Source organism: Sus scrofa, chromosome 17, assembly GCF_000003025.6.
Source record: "Sus scrofa isolate TJ Tabasco breed Duroc chromosome 17, Sscrofa11.1, whole genome shotgun sequence".
In the NCBI taxonomy this organism is placed as follows: domain Eukaryota; kingdom Metazoa; phylum Chordata; class Mammalia; order Artiodactyla; family Suidae; genus Sus; species Sus scrofa.
The window spans coordinates 12134219-12156800 of NC_010459.5; the positions used below are offsets into that span (position 1 = coordinate 12134219).

General features: G+C 46.9%; 2 protein-coding genes across 2 annotated transcripts in view; one reads left to right on the forward strand and one right to left on the reverse strand.

The window, feature by feature from the left end:
- LOC110257492 (translation initiation factor IF-2-like) lies at positions 10508-11071 on the reverse strand. Its single transcript, XM_021078247.1, has one exon. It carries the CDS (start codon positions 11069-11071, stop codon positions 10634-10636), a length of 438 nt encoding a protein of 145 aa, XP_020933906.1. The 3' UTR covers positions 10508-10633.
- The window catches only part of CSGALNACT1 (chondroitin sulfate N-acetylgalactosaminyltransferase 1), a 353637-nt gene continuing 341977 nt past the window's right edge, over positions 10923-22582 (forward strand). The window contains 1 exon segment of the mRNA XM_021078179.1: positions 10923-11015. The gene's annotated coding sequence lies outside the window, so the exon portion shown is untranslated.

Sequence of the window (22582 nt, forward strand, 5' to 3'; positions counted from 1 at the left end):
GGAAAAAGAGAGGCCACACGTGCAAACTTCCAAAAGTCAGTGGAAGAGTGCCCAGTTCCCTTGTGATGAAATTCAGCTGCAGTGTGATATTGTGAAGTTGTTTGTTTTCCCATTTTATTACTTTGAAAAAAAAAAAAAGAATGGTACCTATAGCAACAGTACTCCCCCCGCCCCCCACTTTTCCTGGACATTATTCTCAAACACATAACAGAAGTTATATAAACACCTTCCAAAGCCCTTTCTCAGCGAGAGAGCAGTCCATCTCCTCCGCCCAATCAAGATAGAAGCTCTATCTGGAGGGAAGAACTGATTATAGGTCCTGGGGACTGGTCGTCTTCCAAGATACTGGTTAAAAAAAAAAAAAAAAAGAAAATTAGGAACCAGAAGTATCTGCTCTGTGAGAAGAAAAGGAAGCAAAAAGGCTTCTTTATCTTATTAGGTAAACACTGTTAGTATGACTCTAGCTGTTGGTTTAAAAAATTGAAAATACCTGTTCCTGTTGTGGAGAGCAGAAATGAATCCAACTAGAAACCCTGAGGGTAAGGGTTTGATCCCTGGCCTCGCTCTGTGGGTTAAGGATCTGGTGTCGCCAGGAACTGTGGTGTAGGCTGCAGACGCGGCTGGGATCCTGCATTGCTGTGGCTTTGGTGTAGGCTGGTAGCTGTAGTTCTGATTCCACCCCGAGCCTGGGAACCTCCATATGCTGTAGGTGCGGCCCTAAAATGCCAAAAAAAAAAAAAATTGAAAATACATAAATGATATTGATGCTTGCCTTAACAAGAACACAGTGTATGGCACCATGTGACTGAAGAATAAAACAAATGATGGAAAAAGCAGATCCATTAATTAAAATCTTGTTTAGGGAGTTTCCATTGTGACTTTGTGGGTTCTGAACCTGATTAGGATCCAGGAGGATGTAGGTTTGATTCATGGCCTCGCTCAGTGGGTTAAGGATCTGGTGATGCCGTGAACTGTGGTGTAGGTCAAAAACGTGGCTCACATCCCATGTTGCAGTGGCTGTGGTGTAGGCCAGCAGTTCTGGTGCAGGCCAGTGGCTACAGCTCCGATCCGATTCAACCCCTAGCCTGGGAACTTCCATATGCTGTGGGTATGGCCCTAAAAAGAAAAAAAAAATCTTGTGTAACTTTCCATTGTAATACTTGGCCACACTTCCTAAAAACTCTGACCATTTTTATATTTAGAACAACACGCTAGCCCAGCAGGGGGTCCCTGGACTGTGGGTCAGGGGTGCTAGAGCCCCATTCTGGATTTACCTTGTTCTCTCAGGGGACACTGGAAAGATTATTTGTCCCCAACTTGTCCACTACAAAGACCCTATTTCATTATTTTTGCCCTGCATACATGATGTTTTCAATGATTTTATCGTTGTCTAAACTCTTAACTGAGGCTAAGACACAGAACGCCAGAGGTGTGTCCATTGGAAAAGGATGCTGGTCTGGGTGTGAATCCTGGCCCCATGGCCACTAGCAACATGCCCTTGGGGAAGGTATATGCTCTCTAAGCCTGCTTCCTCATGGGATGAGCCAAGTATATAAATGCGTATCTGGCTTACAGCAGTGCCTGGAACATGGTAAAAGCCAAAATCTTAATAATGATGATGATAATAACACTATTATTCTTTTTAAATTTTTTAAATATTAATTTTTTAAAGGCTGTACCCATGGCATATGGGAGTTCCCGGGCCAGAGACTGAATCCAAGCCACAGCTTCGACTTACGCTACAGCCGTGGCAACATGGGATCCTTTAACCCATTGTGCCAGGCCAGGATTGAGCCCTCATCTCTGCAGCGACCAGAGGTACTGCAGTTGGATGCTTAACCCACTGCTCTGCAGTGGGAACTCCCTATTATTATTAAAATTTTTTTTTTCTTATTTTGGCCAGGTATGTGGAGTTTCCTGGGCCAGGGATAGAACTTGTGCCATACCAGCAACCTTTGCTGCAGCATCTATTAACCCTGGACCCTTAAGCCTCTTTGACACCAGGGAAGTCCTAATAATACTGTTATTATTATTTGAACTAACCGAATAGAAGGGCCGGTCCTTCTGAGAGTTGGCTAGAGCCCCACCCACAATGCCCAAAAGGACACAGCCTACTTTGGCCTGAGTGATGTTACTGTGCCTTTAAGGGGGTGTGACCTGGACAGCAGGCGTTTGGAGGCAGAGATGGTTCTGTTTTTTTAGGCTGATTTTGCTTGGGTTGTCAAGCGTGGAGCAGGATTCAGTTAGGGAGTAGTATTGCAGGTACAGGAAGTGAAACTGGAAAACAAACAAACAAAAACACAAAAACAAGCAAAGAAACAAAGAAACAAAGAAAACACCAAGAAGGAATCAGGGCCCCAGGTCAGAAAGCCAGGCTTCAAAGCAAAGACTGTTCTCAGAAGAGGATGCAGAGGAGGAAGGGAGAGGATGCAGCTGGTGGGGAGCAGATGCTCACAGTACAGACTGAGGGCAGGGCCAGAGGCACCCCCTGCTCCACCGTCAGGCTCTGGAGTCAAATAGTTTAGGACAAACTCAGGACTTGAATGTGGCTGGTTCTTTCAATTCAAGGTCTTGAGAGCCTCTAAAAAAAATGATTTTTCCATTTGTAGTCAGTCACATTTTTCTGTGTCATCTCCGATCCACCCAGATTTTAACCAATGATTCGCCATTACCAAAGGATATAATACATTTACCTTATGGCTTGAATTACTGATATGGTTGTGATGCTAAAAAAACAATCAGGGAAGTTTTCTCGTGCATCAAGTTAAGGATCCAGTGTTGTTACTGCAGTGGCTCGGGTTGCTCAGATTGGGTCGCTGCTGTGACATGGGTTCGATCCCTGCCCTGGGAACTTCTACATGCCATGGGCAAGCCCCCCCCCCCCCCAATAAAACACCAACCAACTAGGATGAGTAAAAATCTAGGCACTTGCTCCTAGGCCAAGACCGATGGCTTGCTGGATCCTGTGTGTACAGGGACAGTCACCATCCACATTCCAGGAAGTCAAGTCCTACAACGTCATCAGCAGCAAATCCGCTTGGATCCGTTGTGAAATGTCAGTGTAACCGCACAGATTTCACTTGATTTTAGAAAGCAAAACGGAAACCTTTGCATTTAGTTGGCTGAGGCTGTCTTATTGTGGATAAATACATACCTCTTCCGCTGGGATTTTGAAATGATGCTAATGGCCCATCTATAACTGAAGGAGATTCTTGACAAACCCAGTAGATGCTCCAGAACTTCATGCACCTACCCAGCCTCCACCTCTTGAAGCTCTCTGGCTGCTAAGACGCCTGGGTTCCTGTCTGTCTCACCTTGCCTTCCAGTATCCTTCATAGAACCTCTTTTCTGTTTTTAAAATTAAAGTATACTTGATTTACAATGTGTTAATTTCGGCTGTATAGGTGTTTTTATTTTTTTTGCTTTTTAGGTCCACACCTATGGCATATGGAAATTTCCCAGGCTAGGGGTCCAATTGGAGCTGTAGCTGCCAGCCTATGCCAGAGCCACAGCAACTCGGGATCCAAGCCGTGTCTGCGACCTACACCACAGCTCACGGCAACTCGAATCTTTAACCCACTGAGCAAGGCCAGGGGTCAAACCCTCATCCTCATGGATACTAGTCGGGTTCGTTGACCACTGAACCATGAAAGGAACTCCCCATACGTGTATTCTTTTTTATATTCCTTTCCATTATGGTTTATCGCAGGAGGTTAGATATAGCTCCCTGTGCTGTATGATAGGACCTCACTGCTTACCCATTCTAAATGTAATAGTTTGCTTCTATTAACCCCAAACTTCCCATCCATCCCACTCCCTCCCCCTCCCCCTTGGCAACCACAAATCTGCTCTTAGATAGGTTCATTTGTGCCACATTTTAGAATCCACATTTAAGTGATATCATATAGTATGTCTTTGTCTTTCTGACTTACTTCACTTAGTATGAGAATCTCTAGGTCCATCCATGTTGCTGCAAATGGCATTATTTTTTATGGCTCAGTAGTATTCCATCATATATATGTACCACGTTGTAATCCATTCAGCTGTCGATGGACATTTAGGTGGTTTCCATGTTTTGGCTATTGTGAATAGTGCTGCAGTGAACATAGGGGTGCATATATCTTTTTGAATTGCAGTTTTGTCTGGATATATTCCCAGGAGTGGGATTGCTGGATCATACGGTAACTGTGTTTTTAGTTTTCCGAGGAACCTCCATATTGTTTTCCATAGTGGCTGCACTTACTTTCCCACCAACAGCGTAGGAGGAAAACCTCTTTTCCTGTCCTGTTAATTCTAATGTCCCACTGGATTGTGCCTACAGACACCTTTCTTTTACTTTATATGCTTTCATCCTCATTTAAACGATCATCTTTCTTTTTTTTTTTGGTCATGTTCTCAGCATGTGGAAGTTCCAGGGCCAGGGATCAAACTGGAGCCACAGTAGTAACCCAAGCTGCTGCAGGGACAATGCCAGATCCTTCACCTGCTGAGCCACAAGGGAACTCCCCAGAATGATTGTAGTTCATACGTGGAGGACCCTCTATCCCGTCTGTATCCCTGGCTTCACCCCACTGAGTTCAAGATCTCTATTTCTTTTTTCTTTTTTTTTCTTTTTGCCTTTTCTAGGGCCATTCCCATGGCATACAGAGGTTCCAAGGCTAGGGGTCTAATCGGGTCTGGCTGGCCTACACCAGAGCCACAGCAACGCGGGATCCAAGCCGTGTCTGTGACTGACACCACAGCTCATGGCAATGCTGGATCCTTAAGCCCCCGAGCGAGGCCAAGGACCGAGCCCACATCCTCTTGGATACTAGTTGTGTTCGTGACCTGCTGAGCCACAACAGGAACTCCTAGGATATTTCAGATATTGACTTAAATGATAAACAATTTATTTTTTAAAAATATGCTAATAATGCTTGGAAAAAAATAATAATTTAAAGTAATCTATCCATCAAGAATGTTAAAAAATTAAAGCTGGAGTGAAAGTTACATGACCCCTTGTCTGTATATCTTGGAGACTTAATTTGTCCAAGGGAAATGTTTGCAAGCCAGTATTTCTGGTTTCCAAGAAGACAGGCCTGGATGAGCTAGAGCTGTCCAAGGGTAAGTTAGTGCAACTACTGTAGAAATAAAAGGCAGTCTTGAGCTGATCTGTGTTGAGATCTTGGATTTTATGTCAGATGGGTGCAGACCAAATGTGGATTATCTCTGATGCTGCCCTACTCTTGTTTTTCTGTAGTTTCCTCTGTAATGCTCTTCCTTCCTCCCAGGCTGGGTGCACAGAAGCAGAATGGCAGAGTTGCCTCCCCCGGGGGGGGGGTGTTCTTGGTGTGCTAGATGCTTCTATGTGAGGCCTCAGTGATGCTGATGACGGCACTCACCTGCAGAACGGTTCCAGCCTCCTGTCACTTGGAAAAGGGCACTTGGTTGGGGGGGGGGGGCAGGGAGGAGAGCTCTTTTCTCCTGCTTGTATTGCTCCTGGACTGGCCTGGAGAGACACAGGGGAAGAACGGAAAGTATAAGATCGAAAATATTACCACCTGGAGTTCCGGCTGTAGCTCAGCAGGTTAATAACTGTGAGGAGGTGGGTTTGATCCCTGGCCGAGCTCAGTGAGTTAAGGGTCCAGCATTGCCACAAGTGGCATGTGGCTCAGATCTGGTGTGACTGTGGCTGTGGTGTAGAGCCCTAGCTGCAGCTAGGGATTTAGCCCCTGGCCTGGGAACTTCCATATGCTGGAGGTATAGCTGTAAAAGGAAAAAAAAAAATAGAAAAAAATACTGCCAACCAACTCATTGATTTTGATGTGTATATTTAAAGACGTTAAGGCAAAACATCGGGAATGCATCCTTTATTCAGTCCAAAAAATTTTTTTTGGCCATACTTGAGGCATTCAGAAGTTCCTGGGCCAGGGGTCAGATCCACAGCCATAACCTCAGCCGCTGCAGAGACAACTCGGGATCCGTAACCCACTGAGCCACCAGGGAACTCCCAAGTCAACAAATTTTAATTGAGCCCCACTTTGTTTGAGTTACGGGGCTTATGAAATGAGGTCTTCAAAGGGTGTGATTCTTGGTCTAGAAAAACAAAGCTTACTTTTTTGGGTCACAGTTTATTTTTCTCATTTTATTTACTTACGTGTTTATTTATTTTCCTTTTTTGGCCGTGCTTTCAGCAAGCATTAGGGATAGAACCTGAGCCACAGCAGGGGCAAACGCCGGACCCTTAACCTGCTGTGCCACCTACTCTCCTCACTTTACATGAAAACCTATTTGGAAATACACTGCACGTTTTAGAGATCTATCTTCCTTTCTTCCTTTTCTCTCTCCCTCTTTCTTTCTTTCTTTCTGGCTGCACCTGCCACATATGGAAGTACCCAGGCTGGGGGTCGAATCAGAGCTGCACCTGTCGGACTGCAGCACAACCACAGCAATGCCAGATCTGCGCCACATCTATGACCTACACCACAGCTCTTGGCAATGCTGGATCCCCAATCCACTGAGCAAGCCCAGGGGTTGAACCCAGGTCCTCATGGATGCCAGTCAGGTTTGTTACCATTGAGCCTCAACAGGAACTCTGTGCATATTTTAAACATTTCTGAAGTAGACACTGTGGACTATAATTAGATCCCAGCTCAGTGACTCACCTCTCCAGTCAGTGTTCATGCTTGAGCACAGCAGACCTCTTCCATTTAATGAGTCGTTCTGACTCCCCAGCACATTTGCTATGATCTAAGAACTCAGATAACCCTGATTATTAGAGCAGTTTAAGGTAGGAGTCAACACACTTGAGTAACTTCCTGACTGTCTCTGAGAAAGTAAAGCATTAATTGAATTTTCATGAATGAGCTTCACAACTGCTCCTTTAGCCCCTGGATGGCTCTGGGTCAAGGTTCTTCAGGGATCCTGGTGGGACTGAGAAGTCTGACCTTGGACTGCCTGAAATATTTTTGACCTTCAAGTTTAATATCTTTGCACTATGTACTCTCTGCACTAAGTTACTAAACAAAGTACATATTATATTTACTATACATAATTTGCAGTTTACAAGTGCCAAAGTGTGACACTTTACAGATTGTTTTGCAGTATATATGCAGTTGTTGTTAGAGTATAGTTGATTTACAGTGTTGTGTCAATTTCTGCTGTACAGCATAGCGACCCAGTCATACATATAAATCTATACATACATTCTTTTTCTCATACTATCTTTCATCATGTTCTATGCCAAGATACAGTATATTTTTACATGGACTAGTTTTCCCCCCAAGAGGATAAAATCACGTCATGATCTTACTCATTCCAGAATTTTCTACATACTTCTGTACTGTTACCTTATTACCAGCACCAGATGAAGGCTGCAGCGCCTTTATAATGTGCTTGGAAATGCAAATAACATATTCTGATGCCTAAATCACTATGTTTATGAAAAATGTTTACATAAGAACACTACAGATAAAAAGCTTAAATCCAGGGTTCCCTAGTAGCTCAGTGGGTTAAGGATCCAGTGTTGTCACTGCTGTGGCTCTGTCACAGCCATGGCAAGGTTTTGAAACCTGTCCTGGGAAATTCCATATGCCGTGAGTGTGGCAAAAAAAGAAAAAAACCCAAAAACTTAAATCAATGTAGAAAAGTAAGAATGTCTAAGGAAACCCATCCATCCGCTAGTTTTATATCTGAATTCTGCTGGGTGGGAGCTGGTTGGTCTTTCCCCTTGTTCTGTTCCTGTTAACAGTGGAGACTAAGGGTGGCTGACACTGCCTAATAGTAGCCTCCAGTGGAGTTCCCGGCATGGATGAGTGGTAAACAAACTCAATTAGTATCCATGAGAATGGCAGCTGCAGCTCTGATTTGACCCCTACCCTGGGAACTTCCATATGCCACAGGTGTGGCCCTAAAAAGACAAAAAACAAACAAAAACAACAACAAAAAAAACCCAGTGGCCCCCAAAAGATAGTCCATATAAACAAAATAGTATCTGCTAAATAATAATTGAAATAATGTCTACCTTCTTTCTGGGTAACACATCCACAGAAATATATTTTTCTCATATTGTGCTTCAGGGTTTTTTTTTTTGACCTTTTTAGGGCTGCACCTGTGGCATATGGAGGTTCCCAGGCTAGGGGTCTAACTGGAGCTACAGCTGCCCCATCCAAGCTGCATTTGTGACCTACACCACACACAGCTCACGGCAAAGCCGGATTCTTAACCCATTGAGAGAGGCCAGGGATGGAACCCCAACCTCATGGTTCCTAGTTGGATGCGTTTCCTCTTTGCCAGACAAGAACTCCAAAGTTTTGTAGTCTTATCACTTTTCAAATCTATTTTCTCATTATTGTACCAATTACTGTGAAAATGTACCTGGAGGTACCAAGCCCTTAGCTAAGGGCTTTAAGTTTTTTAATATAGGAGTTCCCCGTTGTGGCTCAGTGGTAACGAACCTGACTAGTAACCATGAGGACGAGGGTTCAATCCCTGGCCTCACCTAGTGGGTTGGGGATGGGGGTTGCCGTGAGCTGTGGTGTAGGTCCCAGACGAGGCTGGATCTGGCATTGATGTGGCTGTGTCTTAGACCGGCGGCTGCAGCTCCCATCTGACCCCTAGCCTGGGAACTTCCTTATGTTCAGCTCTAAAAAGACCAAAAAAAAAAAAAAAAAGACCCAATATATATTGAGGTGCTATGTATTAATATCTACATTGCTGTGTTGATCTGTTAACAGAAAAAGTTTAGAAATCTTCTTTTGGTATGTTGACAGGTGTGTTACAAGCCCAGACGGAAATGTGATTAACCCTGATGTGATGTCTCTTTTCCTTCTGGATACAGACAATTGCAGCCACAGGGATGAGTGCCTCTTCCACCTTCCTAGAGTCCAAGTCCATCCATGTGCGGGCACAGCCACCCCAATGCAAGTCCGCTGTCCATCCTCCAAATCAGATTCCCTGCTTGAACCCTGTTATGGAGAAATACCCAAGACATCACTGAACAGTGATCAGCAATATCTCAGCAGAGGAAAGAAAATCAATGCTTTAACAACCCACCCATCACTACATGGAGGTGGGGGGAACGTCTTGGTGACAACTGGAAGGCTCTGAAGAGGTTACTTCGTTACAAAGAGCGCTAGATTGTGCAGGCTCTAAGCTTAACACAACTCATCACCAACCTCCTCCCAGCGGCCCCTCCATCTTCACAGTGGGGACTGTCATATGATTTCCCTCCCCAGCTTGCTGGGGGATAATGTGTGGAGGAGACTTGATCAATAACTGGTACCTTCATACGTGTGGATGCTGGGTTAGCTATTTAACTACCACTTCCATTACCTTGCAACATTTGGGCAGAGGTCGTTACCCTGACACTAGTTTTCATACACTTGGTAAACACCTGCTTCTCCCTTCTTTCCAAAACCCCAGGTGAGGTGCTATGGTCTCCTCATATCACAAGGTGAATAACTCGGGGGTAGGGGGATGGGGCCAGAGCCACTGAGGTTCCAGGGCCACCTGGTTGGAGGAGGGATGACCTGGGTGGGCTGGAAGCAAGGCTTGCTGGTGGAATGCTGGCTTCTGTGATGCTTCCAGGTGCTTGCCTCCTGGACTAGCCCCCGTGCCCAGATACAGTCAGTGCCCAGATACAGTCAGTGCTCCGGGATCTCCAGGATGAGGATTTTTTTTTTTTTTGGCTGCCGTGCCATATGCAATTCCCCAGCCATGGATCAGATCCGAGAGGCAGTTGCAACCTAAGCCGCAGCTGCGACGACGCTGGATCCTTAACCTACTGTGCCCGGCAGGGGATGGAACCTGCGTCCCTGCTCTCCCAAGACAACGCCTATCCCCTTGTGTCACACTGGGAACTCCAGGATGCGGACTTGGAGCATTCCGCTGGCCAGCTAGCCAGGCAGCGGCGGGAGCACTGCACCACGAGCCCGGAGGTCTGGTTTCTAGCTCTGGTCCTGCTTTGGCTCTGCCGTGGGTCCTCTGCAAGCTGCAAGGTAGGTGGGGAGATGATCTCTTCCAGCCTAAGCCTGATGAGTCCTGAGCCTCCTTCATTACAATGAGAACTGGGGTTAAAAATACCCCTGAACTTCCTCTTCCACAGAGAAGTGCAGGAGGACTTACAAGTCAAAGACACCTGTGGCCCCGAGGGCGTGTGTGCGAGTGTGTGTGTGTGTGTGTGTGTGTGTGTGTGTGTGTGTGTGAGTGAGAGAGAGAGAGAGAGAGAGAGAGAGCGGGAGCGCGGTGCCCCTGTGTGAGGGGCCTTGATTGCTCAACACCGGGCTCGGCCGCTTTCCATCCTCCCCCCTCCGTTCCGACTTCCCGCCTAGGCCTCCCAGTGGCCGTCAGGGGTCCCTGCAGACATCACTTCCCCACGGCGGTGGGCTCTCCCGGAGCTCACGGGCTTCCTGACCTTTGCCATGAGCGAAGCTGAGGAGGAAAAGAATTTTAACCTACCAGAACCGCAAAGACAGTGAGCACAGGATTGATTCTCCCAAGTGCAATCTGCAAAGTTTTGGTAAGTCAGTCTGCCCGGGGAGGGGAGGGCAGCCCACGGAAAGCAAGGGGGACAAGAAGGGGGGGAAGGAGGAGGCTGCGCGAGGGGGGCTCTGCCCAGAAAGAGGAAGGACCACACTCGCCGAGTAGCCACCGATCACTTTCTGTGGGGCCCCCTGCCACCGCCCAGTCCTTGCCCCTCCCTCAACTTTTCCAGGTCACAGGCGCGCGTGGAGCCGCCACCTGCGGGGTGGTCTCCCGGTGTGACTGCCGCTGTGGGGGCGCCCGCTCCCGGCGGAGGGACCCACTGCGGGAGCGCGGCCGGCGTGACCCCCGCCCGGCGGCTCGCGGCCCCCCTCCCCGAGGCTCGCAGCCCCCACCCGGCGCGCGGGGCTTGGCCGCGGTCCCGCGCGCTCCCCGCCCCGGGTCTCCGGAGGCTCCGCGGCCGCCGGAGCCGGAGGTGGAGCCGAGCCCGCGGCGCCGCGCAGGAGGAGCGGCCGGCGGCGAGAGCGGCAGGAGCTGGCCGGCAGCACCTCGCAGTGAGTCGGGCCGGGGCTGGCCGGGCGTGGGTGCCGCGGGCCAGTCGGGGCTGCATCCTTGCGCCCCCTGGCCCCAGCTGGCTCGCGGAGGGCGGGGCCGCGGTGAGGGGTCGCGCCGCAGGGGGGGAGGGGTAGGACAGCGGAAGAGGGGGCTCGATTCGTGGGGTGCGGCGCCCGCAGGTGGGCCCGCGGGGTTATAGAGGGGTCTTCCCGGGAAGGGCCCAGGCGCGCCCGCCCCGGGATCACTTGGCTTCACCAGCCTCTGGTGGTCTTTAGCTGTTTAATTACTTTCTCGAACACCCACTAAAAAGTAGCTTTTGCACGTGCCCGCGTGACTGCTGTGCTGCTCCTGCACAGAATCATCTCTGCTGGGATGGAGAAGCGCGGGGGCGATGGGCAGCCTGCCCTCTGCCTCGGACCCGGGCCCGGGCGAACGTGCCCGAGGGTCACCGCGGTCCAGGACGCTGGGAAGAAATGCTGTGTGCGGTCGGCGGAGGAGCCGCGCTAGGGCACGGTCTGAGGGTTGGGGGTGAAGGGCGGCGGAGGAGGAAAGCTGTACAAAGATGCGGCGAAGTTGTTGTTTCCGCGGCGTTTCCTGCACCTGCACAACCGTCAGTGACTTTGAAGTTATCTTTTCATCGATGAGCAAAGGGATGAGAGAGGAGAAGGTCTAACAGCTTGGTGCATGCCGAAACAGCGAGCCTTGGGAAACACTAATACATGATAGAGTGGGTATTTCGCAAACTCTGGTTTCATTCTGATTTCAAAGCCTCGGAGTGCTTTTTCCTTAAATGTCATTAGATAGGTCTAGATGATAATTAACTGTTCTGTCACGTCTTTTTTAGTAGAAATTTTAAATTCATTTCTACCGGATTTCTTGGATTTTTTTTTTAACATTTTCATCCATGAAAGTCGTAATTATTATAGCCTTGCTTGTAACAATGAACATTAATAAGCTCTGCACGGTGCTGTCATGTTGTTTGTTGGAAGGAGCTTTCAAACTGGGGAATAGAAGCATAAAACAAAAGCGCCTCAGTCATAAAAACTGACTTGCACATGTCTAACAGTGCATAATGGCACATGGGGTGGCCCTTGTGTTCCCAGAGAAGGTTAATTCCTGGAAAGCAAGAGATGGGTCATAACTGTTGTAGGAACCTAGTAAATATGTGGTAGTTCCTTCCATCCTGTGTGTATTCGGAAGTGTACCATGTAAAAATGCTTTAATTCTATTCATCTTTGTGTTCCAAATCTCATACGGCTGTTTGTGAACTGGACTAATGGGGTTCAAAGAAACATCACAAACTTCTGGATCCACCAGGTGATCCTAAAGTGAAGGAGCATTTGCTTTGCCATCCCAGACACTTGGGCTCCAAGCAGCCTCCCATTTAGGAACTGTGTGACCTTGGGCAAGTCAGTCTTTGTTTCGACTTTGTAAAATCCCAGTGTTATTCCTTATGAAAATGCTAGGAAAAATGAGGTAACACTTAGGAATTTATCCCAGTGCCCAGAACACAGTACATGTTCTCGAAATGTTTCTCTCTCTCTCTCTCTTTTTTTTTTTCTTTGGTTTTTAGGGCTGCTGCTGTGGCATATGGAAGTTCCCAAGCTAGGGGTGGAATCAGACCTGCAGCTGCCGGCCTGTACCACAGCCACAGCAACCCAGGCTCCGAGCCTCATCTGTGACCTACACCACAGCTCACGGCAACGCCAGATCCTTAACCCCTGAGCGATGCCAGAGATCAAACCTGCCCGAATCCTCGTGGATACTAGTCAGGTTCATTACCACTGAGCCACAATGGGAACTCCTTGAAATGTTGTCTCTTGTCTTCCTTGACTTTCAGGAACCCCCAGGTCTGGCATGTTTCAATGTGGTTGTTATTTTTAACTTAAAATTCCTTCTTCAGTGCAGTTTTCCTTCACCTCCCATTCATTCAGGTGTCTGTTGTTGGAGGAAGGACCTCAAATGCTGCCCTGTCTGGGTGTTCGGAAATGAGCAGCTGCCACTCTGGGGGTGGGGGTGGGCAATACTTCAGGTTTTTCCTGTTGCTCCGACTCCATCACAAGGTCATATGATGATGAATGTACTTCCCGGTCTTCGTGTTGTTCCAGCTCTGTCCCTAGTGTAATATTGTCCCATTGGAAAGGAGTCACACTCTCCGTGTTTTACCCTGTCTCTCCAGGCCAGCGCAGGCCTGGCAGAGCGTGGCGCTTCATAAATATTTGTGAATTTGAAAGACAGAATGTAATGAAGTTATTCTTTAGGTCACTTTTTGTTGTTGTTCCTGGTGAAAGGACCTTGGGATTCTAAGTGATGGCCCTACTATAGGTTAGGGCCAATAGAGGTCATTAAAGAAGGTAACTCAGGTAGACTTTATTATGTATCGATTTTGCCCTGGTGATGAAGCAGTCTTAGAAAACCGACCAAGCCAAGTTGGCGTAGCGGCTCCACCACTAGGGGCCTCCTCTGCATAGTGTATCACCCAGGCTGTCATTTATTACCATTACTTTGCCCTGTAAGGTGTCAAAGGAATTTAACTTCCTGGTTTCTGGACTTAGAGTACTTTATTAGAAAAGGGCAACCTGGTGTAAAAAGCATTCCCCACACGCTGAAAAATACATGCCAGTGGTCTTTTTTTAAATTAAAATTGTTTAAAATGATAGTTGACTTTCAATGTTGTGTCAATTGTTGCTGTACAGCAGTGACCCAGTGTGTATATATATATACACACGCATTCTTTTCCTCTTATCTTCCATCATGTTGTAGCCCAAGAGATTGAACATAGTTCCCTGTGCTGTACAGCAGGAGCCAGTGGTCTTAACTGAGGAATTGGGTACTATTTTAGAAAAACTTTAGGAGTTCCCGTCGTGGCGCAGTGGTTAACGAATTTGACTAGGAACCATGAGGTTGCGGGTTTGATTCCAGGCCTTGTTCAGTGGGTTAAGGATCTGGCGTTGCCGTGAGCTGTGGTGTGGGTCGCAGACGTGGCTCGGATTCCATGTTGCTGTGGCTCTGGTGCAGGCCGGTGGCCACAGCTCCGATCCGATTAGACCCCTAGCCTGGGAACCTCCATATGCCGTGGAAGCGGCTCAAGAAAAGGCAAAAAAAAAAAGAAAAAAAAAAAAAAAGAAAAACTTTAAAGTGAAAGGTTTAAAGGAGGCTTAAAAATTGGGCTTTGTGCTTTACGTATCCTTATATTCAAATATATGATTTTAAAAATCTTTCTAGGAGTTCCCATTGTGGCTCAGTGGGTTAAGAACTCAATATAGTGTCTGTGAGGATTCGAGTTCCATCGCTGGCCTCACTCAGTGAGTTAAAGGATCTGGTATTGCCGTGAGCTGTGGCGTAGGTCGCAGATGCGGTTCAGATCTAGTGTTGCTGTGGCTGTGGTGTAGGCTGGCAATTGCAGCTCTGATTTGACCCCTAGCCTGGGAACTTCCATATGCCATGGTGTGGACGTAAAAAGAAAACAACAACAAAAAAAGACTTTCCAAAAACTCAAATAAGACTTTCCAAAGACTCAAATATATGATTTTGGTCTACTATTTTCAGGGGCTTTGGGGTATGATTTTGGTTAGAGCTTTTTTAAATCTATCTTTTAATATGTTCAATGTTGTGTCATTTCCTTAATAGGTACTTGGAGCATTAATAAGTTGTTTTTCAAGGAATTTTATCTGGCCAGTATAAGCTGCTGGTGCCTTTTCTTTTTTGCAAAGGGGCCACCTTAAATTTCACACATTAAAAAAATGTGTTTTATTACATTCCAATACGTATCACTGAAAGGCGTTTTTCTTCAGGGAGTTTTTGAAAAGCCCTCATTTCTAAATTTTGACTTGAATGAAGTGAATCAGGCTCGAGACTACAGAACATCTTGAAGGTGTGTCAGTGTGTTTATTTGTCAGATGTAATTTGCTATTTGGTAGGAAAAATACCAGCCATGTATGTAAGCAAACATGATTACTGAAAATATTGCCATATTGTTTATGAATGGATAAGAGAATATTGTATTGTCAGGTTTTCAGTGAAATTTAATTACAATGGTAAACATCAGGAATCTGTAAAATAAAACTTAGAACAGTTAGAGGAGAGCTCAGTGCATTGTAGGCCCTAAATCTTACTGAGGGGTTTCTTCTGAATTCAGAGGGTCATCACAACTCCGACCTGATTTTCACCGGGCAGGAGTTTAAAACAAGAAAGGTGATCTTTGCTAATTTTCTGTCAAGGTCTAGGTCAGTACTCTTTAGGGAACTGGGGAAGAGGAAGAACTGCAAGAAGGTCATAGAGAATTTTTATTATCACTTCCTCCTGATTAAGCTAACTTTTGGGGATTACTTTTTTTTTTTTTTAAGGGCCGCATCCGTGGCATATGGAGGTTCCCAGCCTTGGGGTCGAATTGGAGCTGTAGCTGCTGGATCTGAGCCTTGTCTGCGACCTACACCATAGCTCACCGCAATGCTGGATCCTCAACCCACTGATCAAAGTCAGGGATCGAACCTGTGTCCTCATGTATACTAGCTGGGTTTGTTAATTGCTGAGCCACGCCGGGAACGCCAGGGATTACTTTTAGAATGCTCAGCATGTCAGAAAGCTACATAGATCCCTTTTGTGCAAATGTTCCTGAATGCAAGCCTGCATGCCGGATGCACAGTGAGGCCAAATAAACTGAAATGTCAGAGTTTGAAGCAGAAAAAGGTTTAGTGTGGGCCATGCAAGGGGATGGGTGGGTGGTTCCCAAAAAAGTCCAAGCTCTTTGAAGAGTTTCAATAAAGCCTATTTATTTATTTATTTTTTTATAAACTCTGGGCCACAACTGTAAGGAGAGTCACAGTAGTGACAAGGCAGGTTCCTTAACCCACTGAGCCACCAGGGAACTACAGCAAAGCACTTTAAAAGACCAGGTGAGGAAGGGGCGTGCTTGGTTGTTGCAGATTTCTTGGTGCAGGAATCCTTTGTTCTTGCAGCTGTCCAGGTAGGTCAGATCATGTTTCTGTAAACCTCCAACAAGACAGATGTTATTCTCTGTTCTGCAACTTTATATCTCTATATGAATGGATTCTTAAAGGTCAGAGCCCTGAGAATAGGCTATCCTGTATATTTCAAGCTATAGGCAACATTATTTTACAAAGTGTGCAGACAGCCTTGTGTCTTTCTGCCTCCTCCACTTTTCCCAAGAAGGAAGCTAAGGTTTAGCTAAATGATAGGTATAGCACTGCACGCAGAGTGATGCATTTAGTTTGGACAAAAGCCCTCTCCTTTTTTTTTTTTTTCTGGCCACATTTGAAGCATGGGGATGTTCCTGGGCTAGGGATTGAACTTGAGCCATAGCCATGACCTGAGCCATAGCAGTGACAGCACAGGATCCTTAATCTGCTGCGCCACCGGGGATCTCCGCGAGCCCCTGAGCTGACCAAGATTATGACTGGCCTGAGGTGGGAGGAATTGAGTGTTTACACCTGGGAGTCTTTTTTAAGGCATCTGCGCTTGGGTGGTGCCCGCTGGATGCATGGAAATGGCAACTCTAGCGTTTGCAAAGCAAGCTATGGATCCTATAACTTAGTGAAACATGACTTAGCCCCAGAGATAATTTTTGTGGTTTTTAGATAGTGAGAAACATAACATTTGGTTATCCTGGGGTCACGTCTGGTCCTCTTTCATTTTCATCCATGGGGATATTTGAGTTGGTGGAGGAAAAGGGAAGCAGGAAACAGGGAGGAGGTAGATAGGAGTTGTTGATTATACTGGACACCGGGACCACTTATTTTCTGTTCCCGAGGCACATGGGCACTTAATAATAGGTGCTGTTCACTGGTGACTTGGGGATATCCTCAGCTCCTCTGTTAATGAAATTAGCAAGATGATGGTCTTTGACTTAGGTCCTGGCTACTCTCAAAAGTGACTTTAGGAGTTCCCTGGTGGCGCAGTGGGTTAAGGACCTGACGTTGTCACTGGTGTGGCTTGGGTCACCGTTGTGGTGCGGGTTCCATCCCTGGCCCTGGAACTTCCGCATGCCGTGGGTGCAATTGGAAAGAAAAAGTGACTTTTTACTTCTGTCTTCTGTCCTTTAGGGACTTGCTATAGCTAACGTGTCAGCTGACATCTGTGAACAGGGTTGCCTCTAGCCCATGAAGTGCCCCTTGGAAGTGGAACATCTGTTCCAGGGTGCAGGGCATGGGAAGCAGAGTGAACGTCAGCCCACCCACCTCCCGCTGGGCACCTTGTGGGGCACGGTCTGCACAGCTGGGTGTGAGGCTCACCTCTGTACAAGTGGTTAGAACAGTGCTGGGCACATGGTCGGTGAGAGATGTATCACTGCTGGTGGAGGTGATGGTTATTATTATTGTTGTTATTGTTATTATTATTATTGCTGGTGGCATTGCTTTTGGGTAGACCATTCTGTTAGGCACAGTAATCTGAAACAGAGAATTCAGGTGAATTTAGTGATTATAACAGTGTTTGTAAAAGCAAGTGATTCATTCATTTCAGGTGTCTCTTTTTTTTGGTTTCTTCCTAGGGCCGCACCTGTGGCACATGGAGGTTCCCAGGCTAGGGGTCGAATCGGAGCTGTAGCTGCTGGCCTATGCCACAGCCACAGCAACGTGGCTGCAACGTGGTGTCTGCAACCTACACCACAGCTCACAGCAATGTCGGATCCTTAACACACTGAGCAAGGCCAGGGATCGAACCCGCAACCTCACGGTTCCTAGTTGGATTCGTGAACCACTGAGCCACAACGGGAACTCCCATTTCAGGTTTCTTGTTGCATTTCCCCTACAGTTCTTCCCTTCATGTGACAAAAAAAGGCTCCCACAGAGCATTTAGCTCCGTGGCAGCTGCTCTGCCAAATGTGGGCTGGGAATTACTCATTCAATCAGCACAGCAACCCTAGGACGCATGCGTTATTATTACCTGCATTTTACAGACCAGAAAACCAAGGTGTAGGGAGCTGCGTTACGTGCTGAGGGCCCACTCCTGGGTGGCGGACCTGGCCTTGAGTCCGTGTCTGCTTGGCCCCTGAACTTCTGTGCTCTCTTCCCCAGCATAAATAACCCTTACATTGGTGTCCCAGAAAACGTCTTCGAGTTCCAAGGGTCAACCAAATGGGGAAACATTGGTCTTCCTTAGATTATTGTATTTGTATTCTTTTCTAGACAGGAGGGAACAAGATGACAAATGAATTTTTATCACTGTGTCTGCCTCAGCATTTTGTATTTATAGATTTTTATATGGGGCTTTTTTCAGTAGCTCAAAATACAATACAGTGTGGTACAACTTATTTCTGTACAGCATTTAACTTCTTATCAGGGCACTTTGCAGGCTTGTTATAAGTGGAAGAAAATCAAGCATGTGGGTTGTAGAAGATGAAGGTGTGAAGGTTGGAATCACCTGTCCGTGCATTCATTTAACAAATATTTCTTTCTTTCTTTTTTTTTTTTTTGGTCTTTTTGCCGTTTCTTGGGCCGCTCCCGTGGCATATGGAGTTCCCAGGCTAGGGGTCGAATTGGAGCTGTAGCCACCGGCCTACACCACAGCCACAGCAACTCAGGATCCGAGCCTTGTCTGTGACCGATACCACAGCTCACGGCAATGCTGGATCCTTAACCCACTGAGCAAGGGCAGGGATCAAACCCGCAACCACATGGTTCCTAGTCGGATTCGTTAACCACTGAGCCACGACGGGAACTCCAATAAATATTTCTTATTCACTTCTATTAAGAGACGCTGTTAGATACCGCGGGGATTGTAAAGATGGGGAGGACTGCAGTGGAGGGGAAAGCTTTGAGCTTTTGGGGCTGGGCATTGCTGGGGTTTGAGTCAAAGCTCTCTTGCTTACTGACTGGGGGTCTCGCCCCATCATTAAGCATCTCTGAGGCTTAGTTTCCTTGTGTGCAGAGTAGGAATAATAATACTTCAGAGGCTGTTGGAGGAGTTAAAGGAGACCCTCCCGCACTGTCAGTGGGAATGTAAATTGGTGCAACCACTAGGGAGAACAGTAGGGATGTTCCTTAGAAAGCTAAAAATAGAACTGTCATACAATCCAGCAATCCCACTCCTGGGCCTCTATCCAGAGAAAACCATAATTCGAAGAGATACACGCACTCCAATGTTCACTGCAGCACTATTCACAATAGCCAAGACATGGAAGCAACTTAAATGTCCACCAGCAGAGGAGTGGATAAAGAAGGTGTGTGTGTGTGTGTGTGTGTGTGTGTGTGTGTGTGTGTGTATTACTCAGCCCTAAAAAGAGAATGAGATAATGCCATTTGCCGCAACATGGATGGACATAGAGATGATCGCACGAAGTGAATTAAGTCAGACATAGACAAATCAAATGAGATCACTTACATATTGGATCTAATAAAAATGATGCAAAAGAACTTATTTATAACACAGAAACAGACTCACAGATTTTTGAAGTCAAATATATGGTTACCAAAGGGGAAAGGTGGGGGAGAGGGATAAATTAGGAGTTTGGGATTAACAGAGACACACTACTGTGTATGAAATAGATAACCAACAAGGACCTGCTAGAGAGCACAGGGAATGCTACTCAATACTCTGTCATAACCTGTCTGGGAAAAGAATCTGAATAAGAATGTGTATATGGGTATGTATAACTGAATCCCTTTGCTGTACACCTGAAATTTACACACCATTGTAAAAGTCAGTTCTACTCCAATAAAATTTTAAAAAAAGAATTAAATGAAATGCATGGGGAAGGCATCAGGCCACCAGAGGTAGTGGGTACTGACCCACAGTGATGCCCTTCCTCTTCAGTCTTACCTGTCCCTTCTCACCCACTGCACCCCCACCCCCGGCCTTTACAGAGTGTGGTGGAGATACTTAAAATCCAAAGTAGAATGAATCAAAATGTTCCTTTCTGGGGAGTTCTCATTGCGGCTTAGTGGGTTATGAACCTGACTAGTATCCATGAGGACACAGGTTTGATCCCTGGGCTTGATCAGTGGGTTAAGGATCTGGTGTTGGCATGAGCTATGGTGTAGGTCGCAGACATGGCTCAGATCCCGCATTGCTGTGTCTGTGGTGTAGGCTGGCAGCTATAGCTCTGATTTGACCCCTATCCTGGGAACGTCCATATGCTGCAGGTGAGGCCATAAAAAAAAAAAAAAAAAGAAAGAAAAACCCAAAAACAAAAACAAAATTTTCCTTTGTGGTTCTCCCCTGTGGGGGGTTGGCATGGACCTAGTGGGTGATGTGTGAGCTGGTACCGTGTCAGGGCCTGACACTCTGGTTATTACCCAGGAAGAGGATGAATTCCAGGAAGCAAGGGCAGCGTGGAGCCCAGGATGGGTGCCTGTGGGTCCAGGGGGTGAAGGTGAGGCTCTTTGAGGGTGAAGCCCAGAACTCGGGTCTCATGGAAATTGGAACAAGCCAGAAATGAAGCTGGAAGTGGGCCGGGTGGAAAGGGTTTGGGAAACTGGCTGGGGAGCCAAGCAAGAACACTAGCAGCTTGTTCTTGGGGGAGGGGTTGCCAGTGGTGGTGGTGGTGGGGGGGTCACTTGACTCGGATGTGGGGCTGGCAGGCTGTGCTGAGCATTGGGGAGAGACCCTTGGCTCCCTCCTACCCTGCACCCTATTTGCTGCAGGGCCTGGTATAAGACATCTACTCCCTGGCCTCTGACTGCAGGATTTTTCCAAAAGTGGTGCAGCCTCTCCCCGCAAACAGCTAAATCAAAATTAGTGGCTGTTGCCAGTTTCCACTCTGGATCTTCCAGGGGTAGCTGGTATCACAGGAAAAGAAGCCTTTATTGATGCCAGTTGGAGACTTGGTTAAAAATACACCCAGGTCTGTTCATGGTGAGGCGGGGAGCCAGGCCCACGGCCTGTGGAGGGTCTGGCTGGCATTTCTGCAACTGTGCCGTGAGACCAGGGGGTGGTTTCAGGGAGATGCTCTCTGTGGTTTGATGATAATGGGCCGCCTTGTTTGGTGTGTGTGTGTGTGGGGGGGTGTAGATGCTGAGTGTGGTAGGGAGGGAGGGAGTGTGGCCTTTACAAAATCCTTACAGTCTGGGAAGCTCTACCTCAGCCAGGGAGGGGAGGCCCAGACTCGTTTATTATGTGTCAGCACAGGGGCATAAACCAGCCCTTCTGTGAATAAGCAGACAGAACCTGTCCAGGTGCAAGAGAAGCTTGATTCAGGGTTTTTTTTTGGGGGGGGGACCAAAAAAGCAAGACATTTAAAAAAGGTATTGAATAGGGCAACAGTTTGTTTAAAGCAAGTTACTGTAATTTTCAAAACCCTATTTTATAGAATTAATAGAGTGTATTAAAATGAAATGAACAAGAAGGCTTTTAAAAAGTAACAAAATGATGGCTTTGTGGGAAGAAGAAGAATCCTTGCAATGAAACCCAGGTTGGTTCCTGTGGTTCTTGGGGAGGTGCGTGGAGTGAATATTTGCTGATCATTCTTATAGGTGGGAAAGGATGGGAAACCATGAGCTAAATGAGGAAGCAGCCCAGGGGGCTGGAGTCAGGTCACCCAAGTTCACATTCTACCCTTTCTTTTTTTTTTGCTGTGCCCTGGGCGTGTGGAAATTCCCGGGTCAGGGATCGAACCCATGCCGCAGCGGCAACCTGAGCTATAGCAGTGACAATGCTGGATCCTTAACCCACCGAAGTACAGGGGAACTCCAAACATTCCACCCTTTCTTAACTGAGATCTTGGGCAAGTTACTTCGTTCTTTAGGGTTTTGTCATCCCTAAAATGAGGGTAACAGTGCCCATCCTACTGGGCAGTTTGCTGGGTGGAAACTTTTTTTAAAAATTTTTTATTGTTATATCCCCAATACAGTTTTTTTTTTTTTTTGTACTGTACAGCATGGTGACCCAGTTACACATACATGTATACATGCTTTTTTCTCCCATTCTCATGCTCCATCATAAGAGACTAGACGTTGTTCTCAGTGCTATACAGCAGGATCTCATTGCTAATCCATTCCAAAAGCAATAGTTTGCATCTCTTAACCCCAAGCTCCCAATCCATCCAAGCGAACATAATAAAAGGCTGGGTGGAAACTTGATAGTATCGGCTGTTGTGATTACAGAGGAGCACAGGAAGGGAGGTGGAGGGAAAGACGAGGGTCAGAAGCCTTGAGACTGCGAGGAGCAGCATCTGCATTCACCTTGGACCTGGACTCCTCTAGTTCTACTCTTGCGTAGTTTTGTTTGTTTTGCTTTTTTTGGTCATGGCATGCAGCGGCTGGATGTGGGATCTCAATTCCCAGACCAGGGCTTGAACCCAGGCTGCAGCCGCGTAAAAGCACTGAGTCCTAACCACTAACCACCAGGGAACTCCCTCTTGCATAATGTTTAATGTCTTAAGTTCTAGATGCTTATAATCAAATATGTCTTGATCACCTTCTATGTACATGTCCCTGTAATAGGATGCTTGGTGTGGACGCTGGTCCCAGAAAACCACCCCAAGTGTCCTCACGTAGCTCACAGTCTCAGACTGAGTGAGACGGTGACTGGGACTAGCCATTAAAGAGTAAATTCCTCCTGTCCCCAGCTGGCCTTTTCTTATTTCCCGTCTGCTCCAGGTAGAAATGGG